The 22,075-nt window shown below is 36.9% G+C and overlaps 1 protein-coding gene across 4 annotated transcripts in view; it reads left to right on the top strand.

Annotated features, from left to right (window-relative positions):
- The window catches only part of NFIB (nuclear factor I B), a 159,870-nt gene that overhangs the window by 93,985 nt on the left and 43,810 nt on the right, over nucleotides 1-22,075 (top strand). For all 4 annotated transcript variants that reach the window (XM_072359588.1, XM_072359587.1, XM_072359586.1 and 1 more), the window contains exons 4-6: nucleotides 9,299-9,367; nucleotides 11,177-11,297; nucleotides 13,033-13,151. In XM_072359588.1, the coding sequence (XP_072215689.1) occupies nucleotides 9,299-9,367; nucleotides 11,177-11,297; nucleotides 13,033-13,151 (309 nt within the window). The remainder of the gene's footprint in view (nucleotides 1-9,298; nucleotides 9,368-11,176; nucleotides 11,298-13,032; nucleotides 13,152-22,075) is intronic.

The following is a 22,075-nucleotide window of genomic DNA, read 5'->3' as shown; positions in this document are numbered from 1 at the left end:
ACTGAATATTTTGATAGCATAACACTGCATTAAGCCAGTGCAGTTTGTGGTGAAAGTGGTATTTAGCTTTTGTAGTAAGATCCACAGATATCCTCCTCTAAATTCTGTTTTTCAATAACTTTTATTGGGTTTATTTCTGAAGAATGGAACTTGATTTTCTTTGAGCTGCGCTGTAAAAGTCACTTCTGCAAAGGGATTGTTTTGTTTGCTGCTGACATCTAGATGAACTGAGCTGAACTGAACTGAGGGGAGAGTTTGGACATTGTTGTTGCCCAGACCAGTCATTAAGCACCTAGAATCTACAGGTTTATTTGGTGTTAGCTGTTAAACATTTACATGGCTTCAGAGAGAGAATAGACATGGCACTACTGGGACTTGGATCAGTTAGTGCTTAAAATGAAAGTAGGCAGAGCGTAGGTAAAAAAAATACTAGTAAAAAAATACCCACAAAACAGCAAAAACAGCAAAACCAGCAAGCAACAACCCATCTTTATGCCTGGGTATCTATTCAGCTACTGCTGAAGTTTCTAAAGGAGGAAGACCCAGCATGGCAGTTTCAGTGTAATTCGATATTATTTGCTCCCAGTGAATTTCAGTGTAGGTATGATCTTATGTGTGTCCTAAGTGTGTCACTTAAGGAAATTAAGGAATGAGCCTTCCTTACTATCTATGTGAGACAAAGAATCTGCGAAGCTGTGGGTTGGTAGGTATGGAAGACAAAGGAACTGCTCTTTCAGTGAGTTCATCTGTTAGGCATAAGAAACTTAGGAGAGTGCGTAAAAAGAGAAAAAACATCCAGAGCCATTTATAAGCTAATGATTTTCATATCACCGATAAAAATTTGGTCTCCAGATATGTCGTTCTTACTGGTCAGTTCTGAATTTCTTTCTATTTTATTTTTCACTCCTCACTGCCCTCTGGCCACAATAGTTAGACATCAGCAAAGCTACCTGCTACTCGTCATCGGTGCGAGATTGCAGCTTGGCAGACTTGACTTACACACTGGCATTAAAACATCTGTGTGCAGTTGTTGCCAGGGTGCTCAAATCTTTCAAGGCAGTGTTTTTAAACTGCTAAAATAAGGGTTGCAAACAGAGAGACTGATGGAGTAAAACGTTATGTTAATATGACAGTAAGATAGGGTGGACATCTGAACAGTGTTTGAGCTTTATGAGAACTCCTGATGAAACTGATACCAGTTACTATTGGTGCTTCATCATGTAACTTACGGATATAGCTGCAAGGAGAATAGTTTTCTCTCAGTCAGATCTCTTCAGAATATCATTCTTGACCAGCACTGGGGAATAAAAAAGATGCCTTTCAGAAGGTGCAAGAAAACCTAACTGTCCTCACATAGATGATTATGAATGTCATTGGCCACAGAAGACAAATGCATTCAGAATTTTGCTGTTATTCAAGCAGTCATGTTCAGAAATTATTACAACTGTTTTCTAGCAAATGGGACCTACTAGCTTTTTTATTTGTTTGTTTGTTTTGTTTGTTTTTCCTGTGTAGAATTTATTCTGATTTAGCTGAATATCTTCAGATAAACTTTGCAGACTCTATAAACTCAGACAGGGCTGAATGAGGAACAAAGGTGACTTCAGATCAAGCCTGTGTGATAATGAATATTACTTTTTTAATGTGGGGGGTGAGACATTTTTAGACAGAGACTGAGCAACTGTCTCTTTAATTTTCATTCCTCCTCACCATTTTCCTTCTTCTTTCCCAGATAGTAGCTCTTGATATCTGAAGATAAGGTCCCCACTCTGAATGACACATGGCTTGGTGAATCCCTGGACCCAATATTGCCACTCTGGTGTGGGTTTTCCCCTTGTAATTTTGCCAGAATTTTGTTCTGGGAATCTTTTCCAAAGAAGACCTGAATGAAATCACAAACTTTTTTCTTTCTTTCTTTCTTTCTTTCTTTCTTTCTTTCTTTCTTTCTTTCTTTCTTTCTTTCTTTCTTTCTTTCTTTCTTTCTTTCTTTCTTTCTTTCTTTCTTTCTTTCTTTCTTTCTTTCTTTCTTTCTTTCTTTCTTTCTTTCTTTCTTTCTTTCTTTCTTTCTTTCTTTCTTTCTTTCTTTCTTTCTTTCTTTCTTTCTTTCTTTCTTTCTTTCTTTCTTTCTTTCTTTCTTTCTTTCTTTCTTTCTTTCTTTCTTTCTTTCTTTCTTTCTTTCTTTCTTTCTTTCTTTCTTTCTTTCTTTCTTTCTTTCTTTCTTTCTTTCTTTCTTTCTTTCTTTCTTTCTTTCTTTCTTTCTTTCTTTCTTTCTTTCTTTCTTTCTTTCTTTCTTTCTTTCTTTCTTTCTTTCTTTCTTTCTTTCTTTCTTTCTTTCTTTCTTTCTTTCTTTCTTTCTTTCTTTCTTTCTTTCTTTCTTTTCTTTCTTTCTTTCTTTCTTTCTTTCTTTCTTTCTTTCTTTCTTTCTTTCTTTTTTTTCTTCCCCCCCCCCAATTAAAAAAGGTGTTGCCAAAAACCAGCCTCACCTATCTCTTAACATGCAAATCTCTCTTGCAGCTGTAGAGCCCCAAAGGCTTTTTTGAGCTTTCATAAGGGCCAGCAGCCACAGGGAGAACATTCTTTTTGGATCAAGCCCTAAAGAATGTGTAATAAATTTGCCTATATGTGACTGTTTTAGAAAGAAGTATTTCAGTTCTTTTAGAACTTTTAGAACTTATAGCTTCAGAAATAACCTTCGAAGAGTAATGTGGTCGCAACCTTTGCACTCTTTTGGAAATGCTGTCAGTAAATGTCTTTGAGTTTTGAATGACTCACAACACAGATGGTTTCATTATTTTACTCCACTGCAAGTTACCTTCTTGTGGATGGCAAATTATTGCCCGCTTGGGAAGATAAGAGAGATTTCCTGTCCTCTCTGTTGTAAACAGCTTTTTGTGTGGAAGGATTGATGCTGGAGTAGCAGTTTGGGGAACCAGGTAGAAGTGCATTTAAACAAAGGTGTATTCTGCACCTTGCTTTTTCATCATGGGAGTGGATATTCTGAAATGCTTGCTGTTTCCTGTACGCCTGCAGCCATGCCATCTCAGATAGCAATCTTCAAATAAAACAGGGTTGGGTTTGGTTAGGGCTTGATTTTCTGTGGAGTTCTCCCTTTCCCAAATGCTCTATGAATTAGTAATGACAATGATTGAGAGGTAATGTCCTTACTTCTTTTTGCTCTCAGATCCACACCACTTAGGGTGTTCTAGGAGACAGTTGAGCTATCTTTACAATCAGAAATCTTCATAGATTGCATAGACCCTTTTTCCAGAAGTATTTTTTGTTTTCCATGCAGGTTTGAATTTCGGTGTGAATTTTGCTATCTGTGGTTTTAGATTTACTTATAAATTTTCATTTTGATGGACTATCCTTCTTTATGAACCTAGTGTGTAAATATTGCCTCTTTCACTTCTGAAGCAGTTGTGTTCAGTTGTGAAAAAAGTGTTTTCTACTTCAAAATGTATACAGAGCAAGAATTTACTAAAAATAATCTGCAAGTTAGAACTCCAGAAAGCTGCTTTGGCTCCAGAAAGTTTATTTTTGATACCTGACAGTCTTACATGTGACAAGAAACAGCTCCACCAGCATTTCCAAAATCTTGACTGGAGTGTGGGTATGATCTGAGCTTCTCTGGAGTGGAAGGTGCTACGTGTTTTTGTTAGTCACCCTTTCTTTTTCTTACTAGGTTTCAGGTCAGCTCACTTCTTGTATTTTGGCACATGAATTACAGATTCAATTAAGCTGGATATTTACATCTTGAAATTACTGCAACACTGAGGGCAGTTATAGTTCTGGTTATAAGCGTCAGAGTATGGAAAATCTCATTTGTTCTTGATAATGGCATGAACAACTTCTCAGGCCCTTACTGTGCTAAAATGCGCAATGGAGCTGGGATCTTTTTGCATTGCATTTCTTCACTGTCACAAGAACGGCATCACTTCAGAGCAAAAAATAAATAAATAAAAAAAAAATCTTGAGAAATGTTGGTGATGCAACTATGCAACAAGGTCAGAGACAATCATGTGATAACCAAAATAGCTTCATTTTCTGGACAGGATATTAATTCAACTGTTTCAACTGACATCACTGCTGGAATCCTTTCTGTCACTCCTTGGCTCATGCTTAGTTGTCTGTAAGCAATTCTTGGCCAGTGAGAATCAGTTCCTGGTACTCTTTTAAAGTTACTGTCTTCAAAAATATATGAGAAAACAAATTGCAAATTCGCTAGACTGTATGGTAAGATGTAGTGTGAAACTACTTTTCTACTACCCTTTTAATTGTAAATAATAGCTGTACTCGAGTAGCATTCCTGCTGAAGATAAAACTTCCTGTAGAGGTTGATGCTATAGAGATAATTAAGAGCTGATCTTCAAAAGTTTGTTTTCAGAGACTGAAAAAAGAAGCTATACAATAAAATTATTTAACCCGTAATGTTAACACTTTCAGACATTGGAGAAACACTATGTCATCTAGTTTAAAGTCAAACTGCAACTTTGTATTTAGGCCGAGCCTTCCATCCACTCTTCTGACAGTTGCTCCTAATGTTGACCCTGTTACTGTTATTAAGCCTACTTATTGCGTTACAATTTCTCTTTTTAAAGTAAAAGTACATTTATACAAATTATTTCCTGTGCAGATTGATTGATTCCTTACTCCTGCTTTAATAGTTTCTCAAACTCAAGTTTGTGTCAGTGAAAAAAATAGATATTTAATGATACCAAGAATAATTTTATATTATTTATTAATTTTTGAAATATATAGCAGAATGTAAACAGGCATTCTGTCTATAAAAGTACAATTAAATCAGAAGGCATTAGAAAGGTTGATTAAAGAGCTGTAAAGCCAGTGTCACTGGTAAGCTTTTAAGTAATTTGACAACAAACTGTGCAGTACATGTTAGCACAGACTGAAAATATATTTCAATAGTTTTTAACAACCTTTTCTCCATTTTAAATCATAACCTGTTGAAGGCTATATCTATACTTTAGGTAATGAATGCAAGATGCAGGAATAGACAGGAAGACGTATAGTGACTGAGGCAGAAGTTGCTTCAGTAGCAATTGGAGAATTACTGAAGGTTTTTCTGGATTGCCAACTATGCGAGATGAGCTTGATCAGAACTGCTGTTTGGCTTGATCTGTTAATCTTTACCCTTAATTGCATCAGTCGGGTCACAGTAGTATTAAATTTGGTAAATGTACTTTTTTTTTTTTTTTTTTTTTTTTTTTTTTTCCATAAATGACATTTCTAGGGGGAAAAAAAAAATGGACAATGAAAGAACTGTTTCTTTTTTTTTTTTTTCCCCCTCTCTTTCCCTGTACAAAAACTAAAAGGAAATAATAACAATAATAATAAAAACTACTTATGGATTTTGGAACTCACTGATTATACACAATCACACTGGAACTCACTGATTATACACAATCACACTGATTACACTGCAGTTTTTTTGGTAGAAATAGTCTCCTTAAATAATTCAGAATTTAACAAATAATGATAACTGTAATGTATTTCAGACTGTGTCATCTCTCAGGCAGGATGAGTTTTGCTAAGTAACAGTATTCTATGTTTATATCTGTGCTGTTCAAGCCTAATAGCAAAGTATTATCATGACCATCAAAAAATACAGTAAATCCTCTCTGAGGAATACAACAATAAAATATTCTGAAATGTGTTAATTTGTGGACTGAACAGATCTAAAACAGATACCAAGAATTTTAATTTCAGGCTTCAAAGGCATTAACAAAGGATGTTAATGCAAACAGTGTACTAGGAAATGCTTAGTCAAAAAACAGTAAGGCCTACACTGTACAGATATCTTTTTCTTGCATGTAATATAGAATCATAGAATGACCTTGGTTGAAAAGGACCTCAAAGATCTTAGAATTTCAAACCTCCTGCTATGTGCAGGGTCACCAACCACCAGACCTGTCTGCTCAGGCCTCGAATGCCTCCAGGGATGGAGCATCCTCAACCTCCTTGGGCAGCCTGTTCCAGTGCATCACCACCTTCTGTGTGGAAGAACTTCCTCCTAATATCTAACCTAAACCTCCCCTGTCTCAATTTAAAACCATTCCCACTCGTCCTATCACTATCCACTCTCTTAAAAAGCCATTTCTCCCCCTGCTTATTCACTCCCTTCAAGTAATGAAAGGCCACGGTGAGGTCTCCCGGAATCTTCTCTTCTACAGTATAATGATGTGAAGATGAATGTTATATCTTGTTCAGTGGGAAGACCAGCTTCCTAAGATAAAAATCATTCTCTAACATTGTAAAAATCAAAATACCTTACAGAATCTTATGAACCTCAAATGTTCCATATATAATCATGCTGTTTATTCCTTATCACATGTAGAGCACCTTTCTGTCACAAATTATAGCAGTTTAATGGCACAAAACATTTTTATTATGCACAGCTGGGAGCTAAGAACAGTTTTGCAACATATCCACAATAGATTGGTTTCCTTGCTAGTTAAAACTGTTGAAATCCAGTGATGTTGGAATTAAATATGATTATTTATGATTATTTTTCTGCACTCTAAGGCACTGGTGACATCAAACTTCCCTAATAGAACACCAGGTGTGTAATGAAGTTGCTTAGTGCCTGTGAGGGAGTGTTTCTTGTCATGGCAATGTTTTGGTAATATTTTGTCACTTTACACATTTAAAAAAAAAATAAAAAATTCAGGCTGTCTTTTAAGTTGATTGAGATTGACAGTAGGTGTACATTTCCCTTTCCCTTCTTAATGCTAAGGAAAGCATTTACAGATAGATATATGTGGGTGCCATTGTTTTTGGTGATACCTGGGTGAAAGTTATTCATCAATCAACAGTGTATCTTGATATCACTGGGTTGTCAATAATGGAAACATATTACATTGCTCTTTAAGTTATGCACCCTAAGTGTTATCAGTAAGAAAAGAGCTGAAAATTCATAAGACAAGACTGAAGATTCCATGTATGTGGTGTGATACTTGGTACCAAGCATGTACTTGGTACATGTATGTGTGCTGTGGTGCTGTGTGCTCTTACATATATAAAATTCTGGATGAACATATTCCTTTTTTTTTTTTTTTTTTTTTTTTTTTTTTTTTTTTTTTTTCAGTATAAAGAACTTTGGGACTCACTGTTTTCAATGCAGTGATAACTTGACTAATATACACCTTGGTAAAAGTGTTCTTAATTCAGCCTAGCTTGAGTGAGTGAAGGTGCCCTTCAAAATAGAGGTATTTTGATAAGCTGCACAGAATTTTTATCTTGTCTCATTACCAACTCCAGAGCTGGCTGCATGTCTGTGCACTGGCTTTAAGCCACACTTATATACAAGCCAACTAAAAGCATGAAACTAAATTTCCCTTTGGAAATCTCCCCGCCATGCAATTGTTCCATTTGAAGGAAATAGACAGAGAAGGGAAAGATTACCACTCTAGGAGGAATTTCTATTCTTTGTCCAACTTGTAAATTCTGAGATTAAAAATGAGATCTAAGGAAGAAAGGAGGAAGAAACACCAACTCCCTGCAACTTGTTAATGATATCAGTATGCTGTGTTTTGTCAAATAAAGAGGTAAATATTTGAGAAACTGTATCATTTTCCATCCAAATAGAAAATATGAATAAAGAGTGCAAGGCAATATAGAAGATGGAAGAGAGAAAGAGGGAGAGAGTGAGACCCATAGAACTGCTGTTGGAAATAAAGGCATGCATGGATTTCATATGAAGTGACAGTGACTGGAGGATTAAAAGATGATGGCATTGTTGTATCACTATATGGCTCCACAGACCTATGGTGCTCTGCATGCCCACTGCACTACATCCTGTGATTTTTCAGCCTGAGAAAACTGAGTCTTGCTTACAGGTCTAACTAACAGAAATGTCAAGAGAGGCTATAACAAATGTGCTTAATTGAAAGTATTCACACTCTTTCAGTCTCAGTTGTTATGTGCATTGTTTATACCTGTACTGGTAAATAACAAGCAGAGGCTCTCTGGGGCCAGTAAGATAGAAAAGTACTGATAAATGATCATTTTTTTCCTCTCTGCTATGCTTGCTTGACCCCTAAAAGTAAGCAGAGGTTTCTCCAGATGTACCAAGGATGGATCTTTCCAGTGAAGCATACTTTACAGTCAAAGTTATGATCATAGCAGCATCATTTTTTAAAACTGTTTGAAGAAAGTAGTAATTGCCAAAAGAAACCAAATGACATCAGTATTGGCAGGTGAATTTTTTACTTCTGTGCTTGTTTTGTCGGTTAAGACATTTAGGGTGCTTTCACTCATTCAGACATTTGGAACAGAAATCTAATGGTATATTTCCAATAGATAAAGAACTGTTAATCCAGAAAATAGGCTAAAGAAAGCACAGTAAGCAATGTTTGATGCACCTTCTTACATGACAAGAATAATCAGTAATGACTGTTAGAGCAGAAGGGTGTGCAAAGATTAGATCCAGATAATTCCAGTAGCAGATGAGTGTTATTCCTATCTGTAAGTGCCAATTACAGTTAGGTCAGCTTGTGCAATGATTATCAGTATGAGACTCCCACAGAAACCTGGGTTTCTCAGCTCCCTGTTTTTACATTATCCAGTTACATTAGTGGGATAGTTATTATCATTAGCTGTTCTAACTGCAGACCCCCAAGGTGTGCCAAAACTTGAAGAAAGGGAATGTATGTCATATATATTTATCTTTGAATAAGTAAGTAGAGGCCGTTTTGGCCTCTGCTGAGGTATGGCTTCTTAGACACTGATTTCTAGATACCTGTACTTGAGCATCCTGCTGAATTTATAGGTTGTTTTACCTAGTTCTGGCTTTTACTGGAAACAACAATAACTGTTGTTTGCCTCAGATTTGATAATTTTGTTAACTAAGGTGGTAAAGTCACTGTAAGCAGAATGACAGTCAAGTTATTGTCTGTTCATCAAAAATGTATGCTAGGACATGACAGCTGTATTGCCCTTAATTCCAGTTCTTAATTTGATACTGACTTAAAAATTAAAGACAGGTATGAAAGGAGCTAATTTTAAGCTTGTTTCTGGATGGTTAACTAGGAACACAACATACTGTTTGTTAGTTTTCATGTAAGTATTAAAGAGCTGCTTTCCCACAGGACGTCAAAAATTTAGCACCTCTGCCTGAATCTCAACTTTCATTTGATTCTGTGATCAGCTTTCAGTGTAATTTGTTCTACACACTATAGTTTTGGAACTCCACTGATACTGTTGATATCTTGTGTATACATTTATCTGTAATTATTTAGTAATCTTCTCACTATACTGATTATGTTATTGTGATCTTTTTCAGTGTATCTTGAGGACAGTTTTGTAAAATCTGGAGTGTTCAACGTGTCAGAACTTGTGAGAGTGTCCAGAAGTAAGTTCATATTTGCACTTAATTCTAAATCAAGGATTTTTATTTGATATCAGCCTTTTCCCTTCTCCTCATTTGGCTTGGCTTATTTTTGCATCATAAATCTTTTTTTTTTTTTTTTTTTTTTTTTTTTTGCGCCTTTTTGCATCAGAAATCTTATGCACACAAATATACAGAAAAAACTCCACACCAACAAAACAGCGAGGCAGAATACTCTGAAATTCTCTGTCCAAATTTTGCATAGAAACTAGTTCATGTCAGGACAGGCTGCTTAACGTATTCACTGAAGTTGAGTTGTCAGTGTTATGCCATTTACCATGGTCAGAAATTAATATTCATCAATGAAGATCATAGTAAATCTTCAGAAAAATACCAACCATTGTCATTGTTCAGAAGTATCACACTTTTTTCTTTCTTTTTGACCCTGCTGAAGATGCATTTTTGCTGTTTTAGGAGACTGAGGGTCAATGAAATACAGCTTTGTTTGTAGTTGTTAAATACATTTAAAAGTATTAGGCCATTCAGATTAAAAAAGAATCAATATTGTAGTTACCCTAGAAAATCATACCTTCTGCAGCTGTAATACATGATATACTTCTAATAATAAGCTTTAAAGAATGTGGTTTCTGTGGGATTCCTTACCACGTATTTGTTTAACCTCAAGCCACAACAGAGTTGTATTTTAACTGTCAGGAAAAATACAAACCTTCAGATATATGCAATTATGCAATGCAACATGCAGTTATTCTTTTAAGTGCCAAAGATAGTTAAAATGCACAATGCACAGACAGTGAACAAAGGTAAGTACACCACAACATGCAACATGTAATTTATTCTTGAAATGATAAAACGTATGGTGCACAGACTCTGTAAGAAGGTGAAGATAGCACTGAGTGTATGTGCATTTGTATGTAGGTGTACACATGCAAAGCAGTACCTGTGGCCATGGGTAAAGGAAAAAGAAGGTGGCACAGCATGCTGTTACCACAGCTGGCTACTATTAATGCCAAAGTTTTAATACAAAGGAAAAAAAGGTGTTTTGTGTCCCCAGGTTTGTTCTTTCCAGTTATTCCAGTACTTCCATAGAGATATGAGATCCCTGCATAAGCCCTTCCTCATTCACTATGAAAGTTCACCTAGTGAATCAGAATAATAGAATCACCAAGGCTGGAAAAGACCTCCAAGATCATCCTGTCCAACCATCCACTTATCACCAGTATTTTCCACTAAACCACGTCCCTCAGTAAAACACATAAAAGTTTCTCAAACACCTGGAGGGACAGTGACCACCTCCCTGGGCAGCCCCTTCCAGCACCTGACCTCTCTCTAGGGGAGTTATTTCCTAACACCCAACCTGAATCTCCCCTGGCACAACTTGAAGCCATTCTCTGTAGTCATATTGCTAGCGACATGGGAGAAGATGCCAACCTCCACATCACCACATTCTCCTTTCAGGTAGTTGGAGAGAGCAATAAGGTCACCCCTGAGCTTCTTCTTCTTCTTAAAGCTAAAGGTGAAGGCTTTATTATCTTCTTCACATTTATGACTCTAGGTTACCCATTATAAAACAATCACGGACAACAAATATATCATGTCTGCATAACTGCTAAGGGATTTCTAGGGACTGGGGAAGGTATTTCACTTTTTAGATACATGAACATTGATAAAACTTGTCTGTACTTGGTTTCTGCCAGAGGCAGAAAATTAGATGCACATAGCAACATCTTGATGTTCTTCCTGGTGTTAAAAATGAAAAGATGGCTAAAAAGATAGAAGATTATCTTTGACTCTTTGTAATGGTATGTTTTTCAGCACCTATAACCCAAGGAACTGGAGTGAACTTCCCAATTGGAGAACTTCCGAGCCAGCCGTATTACCATGATATGAATTCTGGTATAAATCTGCAGAGGTCTTTATCCTCTCCACCAAGCAGGTAAAAACTTGAAATGAACATTAGTGTGAGTCAGTATATACTAGTGGGGGATGAGTGGTCCACAGCACAGTGGGAATGAGGACAAGCAAGTGATTTTTCTCTGGAATCTCCATGTTTGATCTGAGGGACTCACTTATATCTTGGTTCAAAATGCTCCTTTCTTCTGACTCTGAGAAACACTTGGTTCTGTACATCAGGAGCAGCTGGCAGACCCATGGAGGTGGAGAACCTTCTTTGTCCTCCTTTTGGCTCCCAGATAATGTGCTGTCTGTCATAAACCCTGGTGCTCTTTGTCTGTCTCCAGCTCTCTGATGTACCATGAAATCACAAGTACTTCAGGATCTCTCCTCTTTTTGCACTCCAGGGACTCTGGAAATGTCTGCACAGTGGGACAGCATTTAATATGACTGTCAGAAACTGGGGTGCTATTCCACTAGTGCCTAGAACTCTGAGTTACTGAGTTAACAGTCCCCCATTTATTCCATTGTATCTTCAGCTGGTCAGTTCACTTAGTACATTTAAAAAAGAATAAATTTGTTTTCACAGTAGTGAAAACTGTAGTAATAACAATAATAGTATTAGTAATAATACCACTGAGAATTTCATCTTGATCTTCTTTGTTAGTCAGCATAACAGCTTCAATTTTTATTGTTGCAAAGAAAGTTGACTTCTCCCCACTGTATGGAAGTGCTGCCTCATTTTATGCAGGGTTATGAAATATGGGCCTTTTGTTTTCAATTTAATTAATCTAAAATGAAAAGTCTTTGTTTCAGGTTATAGCTCTTGGAAAAGCTTAGGATTTTGACCTGGCAGAATACAATGAGCCACGTTTTTCTCTAATTAGCACTCAGAAAACTTACTGTTTTACCTTGACTGTTGTTGTGGCTGATCTCAGTGTGCAGCTGAGCACCACACAGCCCTCCATTCCTAGTGGGCTGAGGGAGAGAACTGGGGAAAAAAGGGTAGAATTTGAAGGTTCAGATAAGAAGAATTTACTAAGACAAAAAAGGAAAAGAGAAATAATAGTAATACAGTATATACAGTTCCCTAGCAGTGGCTGCCTCCCCAGCCAACTCTCCACAGTGTTTGTTTATTTTTGCATAATTCACATTATATAGATTATCCCTTTGGCCAGCTCAGGATAGCTGTGATTCTGTCCCCCTCTTCCTTTCACCCATCACAGCTCCCTCACTGTAGGACAGTATGAGATGTCCATGGCTCTGTGAAGCTCTCCTCAGCAATATCTAGATATTGTTTTAACAGCACTGTTTTTTTTTCTCTTGTAGACAAAACATAGCATCACACATGCCACTATGCAGAAAATCAGCTGAAAACAGGACAACTTTACTAGTAACCAGTGCTGTATTTTGCTCTTGTGATTTCTGTGTATTATTTAACATTCTCATGAGAAAATTTTTCATTGGTAGGTTACAGGAACTGTTTTCTCAGTTGCTCAGCTGAATGCCGGTAGACTGAAAACAATTACAGTTTTTCTATGTTACCCAATCATGCAATTTCTGAAATATTAAATGATGTGAAAAATGCAATCACCTGCCCAAATTACTTTATTACATAACACATTTTACGTTTGTTTGCAAAAGCTCTAAAATCCAAGCTTTTGTGCTTTATACACCTGGATTACTTTCCATTGAGTATTTTTCTTGAAATACAAAGTTCATATATCATTGTTATCTGTGTATCATTCTCACTGCCAAACTTTACATTACTTCAACAGCAAAAGACCCAAAACGATCTCCATAGATGAGAATATGGAGCCAAGCCCAACAGGAGACTTTTATCCTTCTCCAAACTCACCAGCTGCAGGAAGTCGGACATGGCATGAAAGAGATCAAGGTGAGTAAAAGAGGACAATTTTATCATAGAGCGTATTCAAATATGCAATAAATACCTGCATCTGCCTTTGCATTACTACAATAAATTCTAGTTTTTTAGAAGAATCTTTTTTTTTTTTTTTAAATTAGTATTATTATTATTATTTTTAACATGGTATGTGTATTTGCTGGTCTTCTAGTTAAAAAACAACAGTCAATAGGACATGGTGTGAACAACCAGATGATGGTGTTTCAGTGTTGTGGCTGCCTTATCTAGTGTTTGAAAAGAGCTGCTGTAAATGATGTACTTGATACTGTATAATGAAGCTGTGATCATCCCAGCAAGATTCTGGTAAAGAAGAAAATATCTCTATGCAGTGGTTGAAACAGTGCTAGTTTACACAGCTTTTGCTTTACTATGGTACATTCTCCCATACGTATATTTAGCCTATGCTCTGTGACTAGGAATGGGTCCAGCAAGCCACTAAGAACCCTCACATAGGATATTGATAAATGTTTCTGTATTTTATTATCAGGAGTGAAGAACATGTTTGTTCAGAGAGAAAAATGATTGAAGTTGTTTGTTATAACTTTCTTTATGCTCGCTTAGTGTTTCATAAGCCTCAGTAGCAGTGTAGTATTTCCCATCACTTCTGTGATTCAAAAACTTGAATAAACTAACATGTATTGATTAATGGGTCCTCTGATTGAGATACAAAAGCTCTCTGGAGAATTTGTGAAAATGCACAATACAATATGTAAAAATGAAATAGAAAATGTGCATCTGCTTCCTTTGCTGATCTTCTGATGTTTGCCTTCATTTTCTCCATTTTCATCATTGTTCTTGGCTCTTCAGCACAGATCAAATGCTCATGGAATCATAGAAAGGCTCGGGTTGGAAGGGACTTCAAGGATCACTGAGTTCTGACTCCCCTGCTACAGGCAGGGCTGTCAACTGCCAGGTCAAGTAGCAGGTCAGGTTGCCCAGGGCCCCATCTAACCTGGCCTTGAGCACCTCCAGGGTTGGAGCATCCAGAGCTTCACTGGACTGCCTCTTCCAGCAGCTCACATCTCTCCCAGTGAAAAGCTTCCCCTTGGCATCACACCTAATAATCTTTTCTTCTTTAGTTTAAAATCATTATCCCTTGTCCTAACACTAACAGTCCATGTAAAACATTAATTTTTCTCTTGATTATAATTTCCTGTTAAATACTGGAAGGCCATTATGACGTCTCACTGAAGCCTTCTCTTCTCCAAACTGAACAAAGCCCAACTGCCTCATCCTGTCTTCATAGGAGAGGTGCTCAAGACCTCTGAACATCTTCATGGCCTTCCTCTGGATCCACTCCAAAAACTCCACATTTTTTTCCTGTGTTGGGGGCCCTAGACCTGGGTGCAGTACTCCATATGAGGCCTCATGAGGGCAGAGCAAAGGGGGACAATCACCTCCCTCACCCTGCTGACCACTCCTCTTCTGAAGGAGCCCAGGATACCATTGGTCTTTCAGGCTGCAAATATATAGTGATAGCTCATGCTAAGTTTTTCATCAGTCAGGACTCCTTCTCAGTAGGGATATTCTCAAGGAATTCTCCCTGTCAGTATACATATCTAGGATTACCCTGACTCAAATGAAAAACCCTTGTGTTCCCCAATTTTATATTGCTTTAGGCTTTTGTTGTTATTGTTGTTGTTATTGCTAACTTTTCTCTTTCATCTGTGAAAAAATTGAAATTCTAGGTTGTGTAAGTTTGGTATGTGGCTGTACATGCCATTATTCTTGTATATAAAACCTAAAAAACCCTCCACTATTCAAAATCAGTCATAAATAAAACCTGTTTTGTATTTAAAGTGATATTATGAATACTTACTTATGGAAAAAAAGAAGTGTGTGGCCCCATTGTACTGTCTTTGAGTTTTTCTTCAAAGGCTTGCAAAAATTTAAAAATACTTAAAGATATGTAGTTAACCACCAAAAAATTGTCATGGAATTAATATATCTATTGGTTTTGAGTTTATACATGTTTAATCATTGCAGGAAGATACTGTAATTTGTGCCATTATTTTTCTACACTTACATAGTTAAAAAATGCTTCTAGTTTTTGTGATTTTTGAAATGGATGTGAGGTCTTGCTGCAGAACAACCAGGCAGAATTATAACTACAAAATTTTCTCCAGACATTGCCTTTGCTATTTACTTTCCAAGTAACTAATCCTCAAAAAATCCCAAAGCCTAAGAAAGTGAGGAATCATCCCTGAGGATGCTGAATTATTTAGAAATAGAAATCAAACAAGGCAACTGGGAGTTCAGTTTCTCTGCCTGTTGTCAGATCTTGTGTAAGGTATTTGTTCTTTCTTGTAACTCATTTTTTTCCAAACGGATGTCTTACTGATGCTAATAATGTCTGCATCATGCCTTAGCTTCATTTCTACTGACTGGAAATTTATCTAGACAGAAGTGTGCTGTAAATATAATCTTCCTTTTTCTGAGTTGCTGTTACTGAATTCTGTATGTGTCTCTTAAAAAAGAAATACATAAATCTCATTTCCTGCAATAAGCCTCTAATATCTTGTGAAATAGGTTGAAATTGCTGCATGATTGAATTTTCGTAGTGCTTTTGAAATTCTTAGCAAGATAAAAGTGTGTGGGAAAAGAGTTTAATAATAATAATAAAAATCCTTTTCTCCACTTGGAAGTGGAAGTCACTTTAAGTGTAACAAAAGATGCTACTCATGCTGTAAAGAAAAAATAAATCGGAGGTAATTGGCTAAGTACTTCTGAACATCTTGATTTATTAACTGATAAGTAAATCAGATACTTTTTCCACAAATTGTAGGAAAACAGGAATATCAGAAGAACTGAGCAGCGTTTATGCCCCTATGTCTTTCCTTCTATGAGCTAGCTTGACAAATTTCATTAACATAGTTAAAGACAATTTCAGCAGTAATTCTAGAGACCTATTTTTCCTGTTGTGGAGTTAGAACACTGTGCATGTTGTAAGTCAGTAAAACAGGCATTGTTATCAGTGACGCTGTTGTGATAAACCCTGATTCATGTGAATTTCCTTAGTAGCCAGGTTTCTAGAAATGTCAATATACAACAAAGTAAATTTTAATTTTGCAGTTTCTTCATCATGTTTCCTCCCTCACATCTCACCCATCTCTACCAACATTCAAGAGCCAAGATGCCAGCATACCATTAAAACTGAAACAGCGGGATCACCTTCATCTGTTCATTGGCCAGCAGCTGTTGGACCCTCCACTTCTCAGGTCCCAACCCCCTTTGCTGGATATTCTTCTTCTGGACATTTGTCCCCTTTTGCTTTCTCCCCATCCACTGGACACTCCATCCCCATTGGGGTTCTTCCCAATGGCTCTTTCCTTATTGGGCCTTCTTCTCATGGACCATCAAAGATGGACATTCTCATTTCTGAAGTGAGGGAACTAAAAGAGGAAGTGGTTAATGTGGTGCAGGAGTTGAGAAAGGTAACAGATCTCCTTGGCTCTTTGGTGGCCTGTGGTGGAATGAGCTCAGGTTTTATTCCAGCACCTGATGCTCCTTCTGAAGGTTAATGCTTTAGAAACTCCATCTCCATCTAACAGATGTATTCATCTTCCAAAGGCGTACCTTGATGAATATCTTTCTGTGCTTTTCACTGAATTTTCTACATTGTTGTTTATCAAAGCATATTTTAGAGTGGTTTATGTCTTGTTAGTAACTTTCTTTACATCTACTTTTGTGTTTCTTCATATTTCAAAATACTCTTTAAATAATGTATGGACATATATATATATATACATACACACATTTATATACATCGTAGGGATCAAGCTGAATTTTCTTTTTTTAACTGTGTGCACAGTAATAAAATGTTGCCACTTTATTGGTTTCCATAACTTCAGTGATAGTAAGTAAGGGGTACTTTTTATCAAGAGTAAGTTTTCAAAGTACTTACACAGAGAATCCTAGATTTCTGATAGAATTCTAGGATCAAATTCATCCATATGATGTCTTTGTACAGAACTGATTTTTCTAAGCTGCCTCAGCTTATACTTGCAGAGAATACAAATATAATGTCTGTTGCTTTGTTTTTATATCTTGTATAGACTTGAAAGTACTCAAACGCAATAATATTTCTGACTCATGAACTTCTCTGCTCAGTTTAAGATAAGTTTAGAAGGGAGGAACAGCATCCAGAGGGATGTTTTCAAAAGGTGGACATGCAAGAACCTGAGATTTAACAAAGCCAAGTGAAACACATTGCACTTTGGTTGAGGCGATCCCAGACACAAGTAACAGAAGAACTCATTGCGAGTGGCCTGTGGAAAAGGAGCTGGGGATTCTGATGGATGGAAAGGTGGGCATTAGCCAGCAGTATGCACTTACAGCCTGGAAGGCCAATAGTATCCTGGGCTGCTTCAGAAGTGGAGTGGCTAGCAGGGTGAGGGAAGTGATTGCTCCTTCCTACTGTGCCCTTGTGAGGCTCTATCTGGAATACTGTGTCCAGGCCTGGGGTCTCCAGCACAGGAAAGACATGGATCCATTGGAATGGATCCAGAGGAGGGCCACAAAGATGATCAGAGGGGTGGAGCTTCTTCAGCTTGGAGAAGAGAAGGCTCTGGGGAGACCTCATTGTGGGTTCCAGAAGGGAGCTTACAAGAAGGAGGGTCACCAATATTTTATGCTGTCTGTCAGTGATAGGAAAGGGGGAATGGCTTTAAACTAAAAGAGGGAAGAATTAGGTTAGACGCTAGGAAGGAATTTTTTACTCAGAGAGTGGTAAGGCACTGGCACAGGTTGCACAGAGAGGTTGTGGATGCCCCATCCCTGGAGGCACTCAAGGCAAGGCTGGGTGGAATCCTGGACAGCATGATCTGCCAGGTGGCATCTCTGTCCATGGCAAGAAGGTAGGAACTAGATGATCTTTAAGGCCTCATTCAACCTAAGCCATTTTATGATTCTATGATGATGTTTTTGCTGTCCCATTAATGTATTATGTTCTTTGCCTTTTAATTAAGCATAGCTTTTAAAAACCCCTCCAAACTCCTCCAACTATTTTTCTATATCTAGTTTTTGTTTGTTTGTTTGTTTGTTTTTTGTTTGTTTGTTTTGTTTTTGGTGGTGTTGTTTTTTGAGCCCTAGATGTAAAAGGGCATTTTCATCTTTATAAATATAACATTTAAGTATGAGTAGTTCACTTTAAGTTGACACTACAGAAAGAAAAGTAAATCTATCGCTATAGACTTAATTTTAAAAAAGCTTATCATGGAAGGACCACTGATTTTTTTAAAAGGAAGACACAATGTCTGTTCATTAATTGCTAACAGCATCTTGTTCTGCTAGGAGGGGGAAAAAAAAAAAGAATGCAATTTGTAGCCTTGCAGACAAATCTTCCTTGCTAATGCTATTGTTTACTTCCACAATGCTGCTACCAACATAACAGATGATAATTGACTAGGAAAGAAAAGCCATAGCAAAGAATTCTCTGTAGGTTGCTCCAAAAGTAATACCTCATATTTATTTTCACGAATACTATGAATACTACGACAGATACAATGAGCACAGTAGTGCTATATGATTGAATAAATTCTCACCTACAGAACATTATTTTCCAGCATAGTCACTCCCATTAACTTTTGCAGCATGTGTAAAAACTTGCATTATCAGAGGTAACCCCCTGTTGCTGTCACTACAACTGAATCACAACACCCTCCACGTCAGTGTGCTCACATCCACTGTTTGGTCTCCATCAGCATTCAGAAGGCATCAACAAATGTCAGTGGGTGCCAGTTTTTAATCATGAAAGAATACAGTGACACACATTTTTTTCCTACACACATCCATGTCAGATGCCATTGTGTCAGCCTGCCTCTCTGCTGCCATCTGCCACATGGCAGCAAATCGTAATGCAATATTGGTGAGAAGATTCAAACTCTACTGCCATACTGCCAAGATCCATCCATGACATAAAACAGGAGGCATTACTTTCAGAGCAGTTCTCATAAAACAGCTTTAGACCAGTTTTTGACTGGTTCATGACCTTCTTCAGATTTTCAGAGTAGCAGATGATGAAGTTATAATTGGGCAGAGTAGGAATCTAACTTTTCCTTCAGCTCATGTACACTTCAAATTCTGAATGACTGAAGAATAACATAGTGTTCAGAAAGAAGGACAGGAAGTCAAATACAGTGTGAGACACAATAAGAAGTTTACAAAAGAGTTTGGTTTTTTGCATTTCTGGAAATAGCTGTTATTTACTCAATAAAGTCATTTAAAAAATCTCATTATAGGATCTTTGTCTTTTATTTTGAAAAACATAATGTGACAAGACCTATTAATCAGTGTTTTCAACAGATAATTAGTGAGTAGAATGCACTCAGGGCTAGTATATTTTTCTCCCATACATACCAGTGAAAGATGTAAATGTATAAGGATATTTTTCATATACCCCTAGCACCTATTCAGTTACTGAAATTAGTGACAAAATGCATGTCTTACAGCAAGATTTGTCCTGGAAGCTGTTATTTATAATTGTCCTACTTCAGTGTTAGAATACTGTTAGAATATTTGTTGCCAAATAATAAGCTTCAGTATTAGTTTTGAAACTTCTCAGGTACACTGAATGTCAGAAATGGCAGATTAAGTATTTTCTGTATGACCTGTTTTTCAGTTACTAAAGGAACTGCTATTTAGTACTACATGAATGATAGGTTCTTGCATTGCCAATGTTCTTCCATTTGTGATAAAATCAAGATGGAAATATGATGAAGACATACATTTTTTTAGGCACTACCACTTTTTGTCTTTATTAATAGATTGTTTTTATGCTATGAACATTGATTGATTTGAAAGTTCTTCACTTCTTTTAACTTCTTTCATGTTGAATGTATCAAGCTTGATCGTAGCTATATGTGAGTTGACGATTTTATCTTAGTTCAAAACCATTCCCCAAATGGAACTATAGTTATATTAATATATCACACCTATTAAACCACCGTAAATGTACAAATATAGACTACAATAGTCATAAAAAGGAGATGCCATAACCTAAATGCCCCTAAATCAACAACTTACCTTAAATTGGAAATTGTGAATAATTTTCTGACTCTTGCAGTTAAGGTTAGAGTATTGATTTCACTTTCGAGGCCAAGTTCCTCAGATCTCAGTAATAATAAGATGCTATTAATAAGATGCTCTACCTCTTTTCCTTTGGATGACTTTCTGTAGGATAATTTAATTAATGACTAAAATGTAAAAGTCAGTATAATTTGTTTGACTTTTTAATTAGTTTTTCTCACAGTCTCCCATAATGCTCTTTTACCATAGCTATCTACTGGAATTACACCTCTTAACAATGATTCATAGCTGATTAAATGGTCCAGTCTGTTCCTACAGGGAAAAAGTTAAATAAAGTAGTGAAGTATCTAAAATACATTCTAGTTACTTAAAGATTATTTATAGCAATACGGAGTACTTTGGGCAGCATGTGAGTGGGGAAATGAAGGTATATACACTTTCATATAGAAGAGCAGAGAAAAGCAGAGCTGAGATAAAGATCAGGACAGAATAGGTCACATTTGCCTTAAATTTCCTATAGTATATTCTGTTCTATTCAGTAGCAACAGTGTATTTCTTGTTTTATTTCCACAATCCTACTCCGTGTTTGACTCGTAGCCACCCCACTTTGAGTTGCTCATGAGTACTTCCCATATGACATCTGATGAGCTGTGGCAGTGTAGAGATGGTTGGTTAAGCTGCCCCTGATGTCTGGGGGAGGAGTGAGGCAGAAGGTCTGTGGAGGTGAAATCTGGACTCTGTTATTGGTCCTTACAGATTTGGTGCCATTATCATCTCCTTCCAACTGCAACAGCCCAGCTCCTCATGGTTACACAAGTGGGACCTGTGTCTTGGGGTTTCACAGTTGCACAATGATTTTAGTATGTGGCATGTAGGGTGAGAAAATCTAGTTGCCTTTATGTGAGAAGAATAATAGATGGGAGGGGAAAAAAAAAAAAAAAAAAAAAAAAAAAAAAAAAAAAGTTTACCACCAGAAACAGTAGAATTATGATAACATATTCATACTGAACATGGCAGATACTGGATCTGTCAGAAACATTCCTGTGAGGCTTCCTGTTATTTTCTAATGAAGGGTAAGAATTAAGAATTACTGCCCAATGTAGATACAACCCTTCTACCCAACACTTTAGTGATTAGGTAATGAATATCGAGTTTAATACATCCCACAGAATATGAGGACTGGACAGAGAAGCTGCTGGCAATTCTCTGCAAGTCTGCATAGACATAAAGATGAGAAAAATTATGTTTATTCCATCTGAAGAGTTTCTGCATCTCATGGTATTTCTGTTAGTTGAAATTTCTCACATCAGTGTTTTCGCTTAGGTATAACAGTGCTTTTTAGGAAATGCAAAAAAAGATAAATGTAGAATGAACAAAGAAGTAATTAAACTGCCACTGGAATAGTTTGTTGTTGTTGTTGTTGTTTGTTTGTTTGTTTTTTCCTAGCTTTGCTATAACTTTTCTAAACTGGCATATTATTTAGTGCTCTGCTCACCAGATTGCAGTACTGAATGTAACACTGGAAGAAATTCTAGTCTAGTCCCTCTTAGGTTTTTCACTACCGATCAGAAGATATAGTACAAGGAAATTGTTCTGCTGCTGTGAAATGGCAAAACAGCACAACGAAGTGTTAGATTAGCCTTGGGCATGGTTGCTGACAGGATAGCTGGTGTCACAGTCTGATAGACTGTTTTCTTCAACACTGGAGGTGTGCCTGTAAAAATAACACTGGAGCTAAATAGACTGATCTGAAGATAGGAGATTACCAACTGTTTGAACACTGAAGTGTTCTACTCCAGTATAACATTTTCAGACATAAACTGCTTCCCTTTACTTGATGTAGAAACAAAAACATAACGGAGGTCAAGTTT

The sequence above is a fragment of the Excalfactoria chinensis genome, chromosome Z (genome assembly GCF_039878825.1).
Source record: "Excalfactoria chinensis isolate bCotChi1 chromosome Z, bCotChi1.hap2, whole genome shotgun sequence".
NCBI classification, from domain to species: Eukaryota; Metazoa; Chordata; class Aves; order Galliformes; family Phasianidae; genus Excalfactoria; species Excalfactoria chinensis.
This window is presented reverse-complemented; position numbering and strand designations above follow the sequence as displayed.